The sequence below is a fragment of the Hyperolius riggenbachi genome, chromosome 10 (genome assembly GCF_040937935.1).
Source record: "Hyperolius riggenbachi isolate aHypRig1 chromosome 10, aHypRig1.pri, whole genome shotgun sequence".
Taxonomy (NCBI): Eukaryota; Metazoa; Chordata; class Amphibia; order Anura; family Hyperoliidae; genus Hyperolius; species Hyperolius riggenbachi.
The window spans coordinates 71682325-71695185 of NC_090655.1; the positions used below are offsets into that span (position 1 = coordinate 71682325).

The 12861-nt window shown below is 41.5% G+C and overlaps 1 protein-coding gene across 4 annotated transcripts in view; it reads right to left on the reverse strand.

The window, feature by feature from the left end:
- Positions 1 to 12861, reverse strand: part of LOC137533983 (solute carrier family 22 member 15-like) — a 538432-nt gene that overhangs the window by 299688 nt on the left and 225883 nt on the right. For all 4 annotated transcript variants that reach the window (XR_011024265.1, XR_011024264.1, XM_068255310.1 and 1 more), the window contains one exon: positions 932 to 1040. Coding sequence is in view for 2 of the 4 variants with exons in the window: in XM_068255310.1 (XP_068111411.1) it covers positions 932 to 1040 (109 nt within the window). In the remaining 2 variants the exon portion in view is untranslated. The remainder of the gene's footprint in view (positions 1 to 931; positions 1041 to 12861) is intronic.

Below are 12861 nucleotides of genomic sequence, written 5' to 3' on the forward strand. Positions count from 1 at the left end.
CTCTTGTCATAAGGGCCCTCAATGTGATAATTTTAAGTTATTTTATGCAACTGAATGCAGTATTGAAATAAATGTCTTCTGGATTTTAAGCTAATTGAAGGTTTTGCATATTTGGTGGTGGTCCCCTATTTATTTTTTCTATGAGCACGGGGTGACTGCAGAGACCACCAATTTGGAGTATTGTTGGGACTGTAGCGCTGAGGAATATATTGGATATTGGATGAGCTTTGGCTCGGTACACTTTAAGGTTTAACTCTGTGCAGGATAAAAATATTATATACATAGGGTAACCAAAAAGCAAACTCCTAAGTAGGAATGTTGCATCTGTACAAGACAATAAAGTAGTCCTGGAGTCCAATGAGCAAAAAATAGATACCATAAACCTGCAGCAATAGTGAAAAAGTTAGATACTTATGGAGAGGGAAGGCTCTGGATCTCAGAGCCTCCCCAGTCCTCTCTCCATGCCCTCAGTCCACCGCTGTCCTTCCTGAAAGTTCACACCTTCTGGGGCTCCTCAGAAGGCTTCAGAAGCACTCGGATCCCCGAATGCTTCCAAAGACAAGCAGCTATGCACTGCACATGCATGAACATGCACCTGGCATGTGCAGTATGTACCCGCTCTTCTTAAGTACTCGGGGACTCAAGCACTTCTGAATCCTTCAGGACTCCTGAAGGCCTATATGACCAAGTGTTCAAACAACTTTCACGGGGGGACAGTAAAGGACCGGGGGCAACAGAGAGAGGATCGGGAAGGCTCTATAGGATCTAGAGCCTTCCCTCTACATTCGTGAGTATCTAACTTTTTCTTCTACAGGTTCACTTCAGTATTGCTTAAACACTTGCAGTAAGCTTGCATAAAAATGCATTTATACTTAGAAAAAATTGCAGCTAAATCCTTCCATTGGAAGTTTGTAATCATGAAATGCTTTACCTTACTACTGTAGGATAGAGTTCTGAAGTATAGATGTAAACAACATTGAAGGCAGCACTGACAGACAGCTTCCCAAGTAGAGCAAGGGTGACAGGACTGAGGTACAAACCTGCAAGAAGGAAACATTAAAAGTATTACATTATTCCATTCATTAGAAAAGGTTGTTGTAGATCATGCTACTGTTTAAATCCTAGGTTCTCAACACAAGGTACGTGGATCCCCTGGGGTTGGGTTCAGGGAGAACTTGAATTCATCATAGTCAGTCTACTACAGTGAGTGTGAAAATTTAAAAAAATATACATATCACATATAAATAAGCCTAAATACGTATTTTAGTTCATTAAAATCATAAAGGAAGGTTTGAAAAGTATTTATACACAAACACTAGGGACTCCTATCGCATTTATATACAGTATGTCAAGGGGTACTTGAGATGATGATATTCACTATAAGGGCTTCTCTATAGATACAGTGGCTTGCAAAAGTATTCGGCCCCCTTGAAGTTTTCCACATTTTGTCACATTACTGCCACAAACATGAATCAATTTTATTGGAATTCCACATGAAAGACCAATACAAAGTGGTATACACGTGAGAAGTGGAACAAGAATCATACATGATTCCAAACATTTTTTACAAAAAAATAACTGCAAAGTGGGGTGTGCATAATTATTCAGCCCCTTGAGTCAATACTTTGTACAACCACCTTTTGCTGCAATTACAGCTGCCAGTCTTTTAGGGTATGTCTCTACCAGCTTTGCACATCTAGAGACTGAAATCCTTGTTCATTCTTTGCAAAACAGCTCCAGCTCAGTCAGATTAGATGGACAGCGTTTGTGAACAGCAATTTTCACATCTTGCCACAGATTCTCGATTGGATTTAGATCTGGACTTTGACTGAGCTATTCTAACACTTGGATATGTTTTGTTTTAAACCATTCCATTGTTGCCCTGGGTTTATGTTTAGGGTCGTTGTCCTGCTGGAAGGTGAACCTCCACCCCAGTCTCAAGTCTTTTGCAGACTCCAAGAGGTTTTCTTCCAAGATTGCCCTGTATTTGGCTCCGTTCATCTTCCCATCAACTCTGACCAGCTTTCCTGTCCCTGCTGAAGAGAAGCATGATGCTGCCACCACCATATTTGACAGTGGGGATGGTGTGTTCAGAGTGATGTGCAGTGTTAGTTTTCTGCCACACATAGCGTTTTGCATTTTGGCCAAAAACGTTCCATTTTTGTCTCATCTGACCAGAGCGCCTTCTTCCACATGTTTGCTCTGTCCCCCACATGGTTTGTGGCAAACTGCAAACGGGACTTCTTTTGCTTTTCTGTTAACAATGGCTTTCTTCTTGCCACTCTTCCATAAAGGCCAACTTTGTGCAGTGGACGACTAATAGTTGTCCTATGGACAGAGTCTCCCACCTGAGCTGTAGATCTCTGCAGCTCGTCCAGAGTCACCATGGGCATCTTGATTGCATTTCTGATCAACGCTCTTCTTGTTTGGCCTGTGAGTTTAGGTGGACGGCCTTGTCTTGGTAGGTTTACAGTTGTGCCATACTCCTATTTCTGAATGATCGCTTGACCAGTGCTCTGTGGGATGTTCAAGGCTTTGGAAATCTTTTTGTAACCTAAGCCTGCTTTAAATTTCTCAATAACTTTATCCCTGACCTGTCTTGTGTGTTCTTTGGACTTCACGGTGTTGTTGCTCCCAATAGTCTCTTAGACAACCTCTGAGGCCCTCACACATCAGCTGTATTTGTACTGATATTAGATTACACACAGGTGCACTCTTTTTAGTCATTAGCACTCATCAGGCAATGTCTATGGGCAACTGACTGCACTCAGACCAAAGGGGGCTGAATAGATACGCACACCCCACTTTGCAGTTATTTATTTGTAAAAAATGTTTGGAATCATGTATGATTTTCATTCCACTTCTCACGTGTACACCACTTTGTGAAGGTCTTTCACGTGGAATTCCAATAAAATTGATTCATGTTTGGGGTAGTAATGTGAAAAAATGTGGAAAACTTAAAGGGGGCCGAATACTTTTGCAAACCACTGTACATCTTTCATACAGAGATAAATGCTGAAAGAGTGTTGACTTGCATCACAACTCCCACGCACCGGTCACATCGTAATGTAAAATCTCAGCTTAGTTCCAAGTAGAGTAAAAAGATATACATGTCATACCTTCCAACTTTTTTTTGAGAATAGAACGGAGGACACTTAAAGAGAGACTGAAGCAAATAAAAATTGCTATTTTTACGACTTAGTTTGCTTCAGGAGTCTCAGTAGAAGTAATCCGCAACATCCCCGCGGCAAAACCAGGTCTTCAGACCTCCCAAATCCTCGGGGGAAAATCAGGGGAGCGCTTCCTGAAAGAGGCAGAGCTTTCTGCTGTAGCTCTGCCTCTACTGAAGTCAATCGCCGCGGATCTCCGCCTCTCCCCGCCCCTCTACCTTCCTTCACAGAAAGGGGCGGGGAGAGGCGAAAATCGTGATTGACATCAGTAGAGGCAAAGCTACAGCACAAAGCATTCCCCGCCTGTGCTGGATACTGGGGACTTTGCTGTGCTGTCATCAGCTCATGATCAAATAAACCAGCACTTCATATCCTGCCAAACAAATTTGTCAGTACCTGCGTAGGTTACATCATTTGTTTCAAAAAAATAAAAATAAAATAAATTCAGTCTGTGCCTACAAAATACTGTATGCAATTTGTTTTGCTTTCCTGAACGGTCTACTGATGTATAACAAAGTTCAATCTCTGTGGTTTCTGTCTAACATTTTTTCTAAACAAGGCATCAAAGAAAGAGAATTTTGTTTTCCTCTTATATCCCCATGGGGCCCAAAAATTGCAGTGGAAATGTGATACAGTAATCCAAGATATACATAGATGTGTGGATGCTTTTTAACAGTCTTACAATGCTGTGAAACTGAACGGTTACAGAATTTACAGAGATAACAAGCTCAACACAGTCAAGCTACCACTCATAATCTTACATGACGTGCATACGAAAGCGCTGTCTTGCGCCTCTGTTTATTTTCAATCACACAGTCACTTCTGGATACATGCGGTGATAATCGTCACGTCACTGATGTAAAAGTCTGAGGACCGTTTTTGGAAAGGGTGGTGGGAATTAGCATTCCTGGATTTTTATATTTTTTTTAACCACCCATTATTCTATCCTATGGAAACACACTCAGCCTACTTGGCTTCTTGCTTTCTCCTTACTCCACTGACATCAACCTGTACCAATCAGAGCCGAGACAAGGTCCTCCAGCACCCAAGGCTGAGAGGCCAAAGTGCCCCCCTCCATCCCTTCCACCCCAGCCGTCACACACTGATTGCTATTAGATTAAGAGGCGCCCCAGCCCCACCCAATCTGTAGTTATCTGGCTTGTAGTCACTGCCATGTATTTTCTTAGTTCTATCTGCTTCAAACACAGTAGGGGAATGATAGCAGAGTGAGTTGTGTGCCCCCTTTTCATCATAATGCATTTCTCCGTATATCAGATTTCATTGTTACCATAGTAACCAAATATGTAAGCCAGTTACCTACCACAGCACAGAAGCCTAGGCCAGATTAATTAGTATGTGAAACTAGGCGCAAAAAAAACCCAAACCCACACCTTATTTACTAGAGCCATTGTCTTTGTAGACAATACCACAGAACCGTTAACACACTGTGCATGTGCAGAAGCAACACATGAATGCAGGTGCAGAATTTGCTTGCCAAGCATCACACCAAATCCCAGAGACCATGTTTAAAAACACAAAGCCCTGGTCCTCACAGGGAACCAGTCCAGTCCAGAGTGATGCACATGAAGCTTCTACTCTTTAGTAATGTGAATTCAGCTGGAATTAAATGTACACAGATCACAATTTTGTGCAAAAAAAATGTAATTATTTAGCTTTATGTGAGCAGGAAGAAACTCCCATGATGCACCACTTCCGCTCAGTGAGTGAATATGCAAATCATTCCTTTACTTCCCTGAAAAGGCAAGCAGAAATCCAGAGCTCCTGGTGTAGAATGCACCTAAATACTATTCATTTTACAGAGCCATGCTAACCCAACTTTCAGGCAGCTGCTGTGTCAGGCTTAAAGAGGAACTCCAGTGAAAATAATTTAATATAAAAAGGTGCTTAATTTTTACAATAATTATGTATACATGATTTAGTCAGAGTTTGCTCATTGTAAAATCTTTCCTCTCCCAGATTCACATTCTGACATGTATTACATGGTGACATTGTTACTGTGGGCAGATTATGTAGCTGTTCTGGCTTTAACAGACAGCTATAAACAGCCATTTCCTGTGTGTGTCATTGTTACATTGTGGCAGTTTGCCCAGAGTACCGTACGGTACCAGAGCCTCTTGTGGGAGGGGTTTCAGCACAAAATCAGTCATACAGCGCCCCCTGATGGTCTGTTTGTGAAAATCATTATATTTTTCATGTAAAAGTGGGTATCAGCTACTGATTGGGATAAAGTTCAATTCTTGGTCGGAGTTTCTCTTTAAAGTGGACATCATCACTATGTAAGGTAAACCCACTACAAGTCGCAAATCGCTAGCGTTTTTGAACTAGCGTTTTGCAAGCGATTTCATGAGCGTTTTCTGGAGATTTTGCCAGCGATTGTGATTAGCAATTTTAATTCTGATTGCTCCTTTCAAATTACTATACATTTTTTTACAGTTTGCAGTAATTTAAATCTGTGTAGCGATTTATGAGGTATTTGCTTATAGTGCTTATATTCTTTATATTGGAGCACATATGCTCCGAAATGCTGCATGTCCTGCTATTGCGATTTTGATTAATGCAATTGCTACTGTGGAATTTATTACATCAATTTACATTGGCAGAGCGTTTAGGGAAATCGCTAGCGATTTAAAGCAATCCATAAATGCCTAAAAAAGCGCTCTAGTGGGTTCCAGCCCTGAGGCCTCGTTCCCATTGCATCTCAATAGCGTATCCATTCGCATTGGTAGTTTTTTTAGTCATTTTTTTTCCTTCCCCAGCGCTTGGATGGGTGATGCGTTTTTGTTAAAAGAGCTTTTCTAAGTACTTTTCCAGAGCGTTTTTTTAATTCACTCCCTGACGCAAGTCAGGAAGTGAACTCTTTGACACGGAAAAGAATAAATACAATGTATTCTTAAAAACGCGAACGCAATCACTGCACAAATAGATTTTGAGAGAGTTTTGCGTTGTTCCTATACCTTCCGACATTAGATCGCCGACATTATGGCGATAAGAAGCTAAATGGCTAGCAACAGCCGGTTCACTGGTACCCGAGCAAATAGACAATTTATATGAAGAGATGTGATCTTTTAACGCCTGTGTAGTCATCCCCACATAAATCAAGCCACATGGGCACGAGTCACATGTGTAATATCCATTGATCAGAAACTTATGACCAGTAGAAGGGTGTTTGAACACATCACCCTTAACTATAGAATTACATATGTGACAAGACAAACAGGGAAAAGTCCCTTTTCTCTGAGTTTGAAATTGTTTTACACATAAACCTATATCAGCTCTCACCAAACCAGCGTGGATCAGGGGGGTTGGCCCTAGAGCTGCGCAGCCGCACTCGCGGCCAGGCGGACTGCGCAGCCGTGGCCAGAGGAAGCGGCCATGTTGCAAGAGGCAGGAGAGCCCGACCCGGGCCGTGGGGTCGGCAGCCGGCCCGGGGAGCTAATGAGTGGGGGGACCTGGCGGATCGGCACGGAGGGCGCGGACGGCGTCCTCCGTGCCATAAAAGATGAGGCAGGTAATTTACGTTTTTTTTTAGCAATTTCGCCTCGTAAGTCCTTTAAGGTCACAATCAGTTAATATATTCTATCAGCGCTCACAGGCTGCAACTGGCTTATAAACCATCAAGGGGCGTGTACAGACCCCCAATGGCTAAATACACGCCTTGAATCCAAATCAGATGCAAAATTATGCAAATTTAAATGCTAATTTATGTGCTAGTCCCTAATCTAAAATTTGAATGCAGATTGGATGCAGGCTACCACAAGTATACTTAGAACATTTTACATAGAGAAAAGGGTGTAGGCAGCGCTTCCAAATACAGAAGGCTGCACCTGAATTGATTAAGCTGCAGAGAAGTGCAGAGCTCCAATGGACCATATTACACAACATGCATTCAAACAGGTACAGCAATGGAGGGCGTTAGCTTCAGCAAATAATATGTGCACAAATCATTCCCTACTAGACTTCCCCCCCGACGTTGACGTGCCCCCTCGGGGAAGACCTAACCACTAACCTAACATTAAAAGCATAACTTACCTGGTGCGACTTATCATACAATGGTATACACATCTCTTCAAGACAGACAAACAAAAATGACAGTGCTCACAGGCTGCAACTGGCTTATAAACCATCAAGGGGCGTGTACAGACCCCCAAGGTTTATGTGCTAGTCCCTAATCTAAAATTTGAATGCAGATTGGATGCAGGCTACCACAAGTATACTTAGAACATTTTACATAGAGAAAAGGGAATGATTTGTACACCCTTTTCTCTATGTAAAATGTTCTAAGTATACTTGTGGTAGCCTGCATCCAATCTGCATTCAAATTTTAGATTAGGGACTAGCACATAAATTAGCATTTAAATTTGCATAATTTTGCATCTGATTTGGATTCAAGGCGTGTATTTAGCCCTTGGGGGTCTGTACACGCCCCTTGATGGTTTATAAGCCAGTTGCAGCCTGTGAGCGCTGTCATTTTTGTTTGTCTGTCTTGAAGAGATGTGTATACCATTGTATGATAAGTCGCACCAGGTAAGTTATGCTTTTAATGTCAGGTTAGTGGTAGGTCTTCCCCGAGGGGGCACTTCAACGCCGGGGGGAAGTCTAGTAGGAAATGATTTGTGCACATATTATTCGCTGAAGCTAACGCCCTCCATTGCTGTACCTGTTTGAATGCATGTTGTGTAATATGGTCCATTGGAGCTCTGCACTTCTCTGCAGCTTAATCAATTCAGGTGCAGCCTTCTGTATTTGGAAGCGCTGCCTACACCCTTTTCTCTATGTAATATATTCTATCAACTTGATTCAACTGATTTTTGGGTATATTTCTAATGATGTGAGTAGGATGAAAACGTTGATAATGTTTTCATTACAGTTAACAATTAATTCCTATCTGTACTTTTTCTGAATAAGTCAGTGACCAATTTGCCCTGGATCTTGATAATAACATGTCTAAATAAGAAACAGATTTACAGCCACAAGTTAACATAAGAGCAATGCAGGGGCAACACTAATGCAGCTCAAATATGAACTGCTTTAGGGTCAAACGTGGCCCTGAACAAATAAAAAAAAAGATCATCAATGTACCTCCACCACCCTTTCGAGTGGCAGAGGAACAGAGGGTTAGTATAAACAAAGGATTCCTCATAGAGGCCCATGTATACATTTGCATAAGAAGGGGCCACATTAGACCCCATTGCAGTGCCCTTGCATTGCTCATAAAAGGTATTCTCAAACAAGAAATAATTCCTCCTCAAGATCACCTCAAACAGGTCAACCAAGAAACACCTCTGGTCATCAAACACATCAGAACAAATCTGTAAAAAATGTAAAATGGCCTCCACACACCATCATGAGGGATGGAGGTGCAGAGGGACTCCAAATCAATGGTCACCAACAAATCATCATCGCCAAGTTTTTCAAATCTAGAAAGCTCTTCAAGAAATAAGTGAGTATCCATAAGGTATGAATGTAGTGGAACCACCATAGGCTTCAAAATACAATCCAAATATTGAGCTATTGTAGAAAAAAAGAGGCATTAACACCAGCAATGATTGGTCGACCCGGAGGATCGACCAATAGGGTGTGTACTTTTGGAAGAACGTACATAACTGGAGTAACCGAATTATACTGCACCAAGAAGGTGGTAAGATCTTTGTCAATGATGTTATTTGCCAATGCATTTGTTAACAATCGATCAATCAATTTTTTTACAGTGTATCCGAGCTAAAACCTTTACTCATTGCATATAGTTTCATATAGTTTATAGGGCACTCCTCAAGCCAAATACTTTTTTTGTTTTGTTTTACCACTCTAATTCCCTATAAACTAAACAAGCCTCACCCACAGCTTCTCCAGAGAGCCTTGGCACTCTCAGCGTTAGTAGCAAGTGCTTATGGGAGCTCAGTCTGGAAAGGAGGAGGAGGAGGTTACTAGCCAGAAATTTCAGAGGCAGAGGGGAGGAGGGAGGAGGAGATGGGAGTGAAGTTTTCACAGGCTGAGGGCTGGAGATACAGATCAGCTTGCCTGTGTATAATGTGACAAACAGAACATGGCTGCCCTCATTGTATCACAGGAATAAATAATCAAAGTGTTGAAGCTGTTTGCAGCTAGATTCGCTGAGTAAGCTATCAAAGTTACTTGTTATAGTTAGTTTTTCATCTCGGATCCGCTCACGGATTCATCACAGATCCAAATCGGGTCCGTGTCTAAAATTCAATAGACACTCCTATCGTTGAACTGTCGCAAAATATCCAATTGATATTTAGCAGTGTCCATTACTACAATTGATCCCACTTATTGGCGGGTTTGATTGTCAAGGCCTTATTGGCTTTCAGTTGTTTCAAAGCATCACGTTCCAACCTATTGAGATGATAATTATTATTATTATTAGGGTTAGGGTCCTTCTCTGCCTCTCAGATCTCGCACATGTGTGCCTGCGACAGTTCACTACAGTACTGAGCAGCGGGATCTGAGAGGCGGTAACAGGATAAGGTGTATCACCCGGCATCAATAACACCCGGTGTACAAGACGACCCCTAACTTTTCAGAAGATTTTTAAGGGTTAAAAAGTAGTGTTATACACCAGAATGTACAGTATATGGCAGCCTCCATATTCTTCTCACTTCAGTTGTCCTTTAAAATAAAAAGCAAATCCATGGGGTCCACACTCTAATTTCAAGTAAATGTCTTTTTAATATGTCACCAACTATCATTTTGGGGCTGCACTGCGTCTCCTTTGTCAAGGAACCTGTGTGGCCCTGAAACAATTGATCGGTGATTGGAAGATACTTGGTGATGTATTAAAGGACACTTGCTTGGTTTTAAGAGCATGCAGACCCTATGGATTTGCTTTGTACTATAGGATTGGTCCAGCACCTGGGAAACCTGTATGGTGTGTGTGTGTGTGACCACACATCTGCCTTCAAAGGGTTAAACTAAGCCTGGCGGGGAACACTTTTTCCAAAAAGGTTTAGAAAGTTAAAACATTTAAAAACAAAATTGAAATCCGTAACAGAACAATACATAGTGCTAGTAAAGCTGTAAGCAGTAAGGGATGTCTGGTACTCAAAAATCTCTGAAAAAGCAATAGAACTCAGAAGCTTAACCATTTCAGCCCGCGGGTATTTTTCACCTTATGCATCAGAGCAATTTTCACCTCCCATTCATTCGCCAATAACTGTATCACTAATTATCACAATGAATTGCTCTAGATCTTGTTTTTTCCGCCACCAATTAAGCTTCCTTTGGGTGGTACATTTTGCTAAGAATTGTTTTTTTCTTTTCTAAATGCATTTTCCCAGGAATATTAAGAGAAAAAAAAAATATTTCTCAGTTTTTGTCCATTATAGCTTTAAAATAATACATGCTACCATAATTAAAACCTATGTATTTTATTTGCCCATTTGTCCCGGTTATTACACCATTTAAATTATGTCCCTGTCACATATTTTATTTGGAAATAAAGGTGCATTTTTTCAGTTCTGCGTCCATCACTATTTACAAGCTTATAATTTAAAAAATGTTTATAATATACCCTCTTCACATGTATATTAAAAACGTTCAGAGCCTGAAGTTACTATATATGTTTTCTTTTTTGTTTTTTTTCAATTGTATTTTTTTTTTCATAAAAAATTTTATTTGGGTAATTTTTGGTGTGGGAGGTAAACAGTTAATTTTAAATGTAATAATGTGTGTTTATTTCATTGAAAAATGTATGTAGATGTAGTTGTACTATTTGGCCACAAGATGGCCACAGTCAAAAAAAATGTTTTAGTCCTGGAAGCAAATGCTCTCGCTTCCAGGAAGCATAAGGAGGATAGAAAACTTCTTTTTTAATCAGAAAGACGGCGGTTTCTGCTTTCTGCTGGGGACTTAGATTAATGAATGGGAACTATGTTCCCATTCATTGATCTCCGGGCTAACGGGGGACAACACGTGCGTGCACTACAGCAGCCGCCTGGACGTGACAATCACATCCAGGTGGCATAAATGGTTAAAGTGACACTGAAGCAAAAAAAACTAACTCATGATCTAATGAATTGGTTGTGTAATACGCATAATAGAACATTAGTAGCAAAGACAAGAGTGTCCTGTTTTTATTTTCAGTTTTATAGCTTTTTTTTTATAACATTGCATCATTCTCTAATAATTGCAGTTTCCACAATACACTCAGCATTTTAAATGATATCACAGAGCAGGCTAATATGACTCTTCGAACTTTTCTCTACAGAAAAACCATAAACAAAGAATAAACAATGAGAGACAGTTGAGATAAGTGCTTCAAAAGAGAGTGCTGTCCATGACTTTATAAAGTTACAGAGCTCAAAGAAGCTCTTTTGCATAGATAACAGCTGAAGTTTCTTAACTCTTCCTGTACTGGAAACAATATGAGACCCATATCTGTGCTAATGATGTTTTATGTCTTAGCAGTACTACACATACAAATCATTTAAGTTTATTTTCACGTCAGATTCCCTTCAAAAACAGCATCCTAATGCTGAAGCCAAATACTTTCAGACACCAGGCAAATTAGCATTTGTCCCAGCATCACAAGTGTTACATTTCTAATTCAAGCAGCCGCTAAAATGTGATGCACGCCAATAATTTCACTCGCACCAGGCAAGTTTTTTCCTCTTTGAATTGAATCAGGCCCAACTGAGCCCGAGCCAACCTTCTGAACTGCTTACAAGAGTGTTTACAGGAGTGTGCTGATTGTTCCACTGATGAGGCTACAATTACTTAAAGTATACCTTGCATTAGAGCGCGGTGGATGTTGCAAGCTTGACCTTTATCTACAAAAAATGCCAATGTCCTGGCTGTAATGCAGACCATACAGCGTGATTTAACTGAAATTGTAGTGAAGATAGCGTCATTAATAAAATGAATTATTTTTTGCAATATTTATTTATAAACTTTTTAGCCAGTGTCCGCCCACTGTAAAACTGTAACAAATATGGACGGGGCAGCTGCGGCGAGCAGCACTACCACCGTCGCTACCTGCGTTCCCCTGCCTGTTCAGTTACCTGCGCCTCGGGCGTCTAGCACGCCGAGGACGGGTTTGTCAGTTGCCCATAGGGTTGTGTTGACGCGTGCGCACCGTCACAACCTTTATGCGGTGAAGAGGCGGCTCAGCTGACCTGCGGGTCGGCTGACGTCACGCCATGCGCCCGCCGCCGCTGATTAGCCGGGCGCAGGGGGGCGTGCTTTGAGGTCTCCTCGGGTTCTTAAACCTGGATGATTCAGTACATCTTTGTCTGCTGTTGCGATCACTACGTGTTAGCGCTCAGACCTTAGTTAGATCCGGTGTGCTTTGATCCAGGAGGAAACCGGGGATTACCACAGGTGGCAACATCTTTACCCCTGTCAGATGATCTCCATGGAAGGTTTGTTTACTTAGAGTTCTAAAGCCAGTAGACAATATACTTGGTCTGCCAGAATGCTTTGGTAGGAGAATTCCACATAGCTAAACAGCCTAGGCTAAGCATCACTGGGATCGCGACATTCCAATATATAGCAGTATGTAGATATAAGATATATTTTCGCATGCACGGCCCAGTTGCGCGTGCTGCCATGGTAATGCGACAGGGGCGAACATGCGTGGTGAGGCAGACTGGCCGCAACCGAAAAAAATAATGGGGGAGACAGCTGAAGAATGGAGGGGCCCAGGACGATGGCA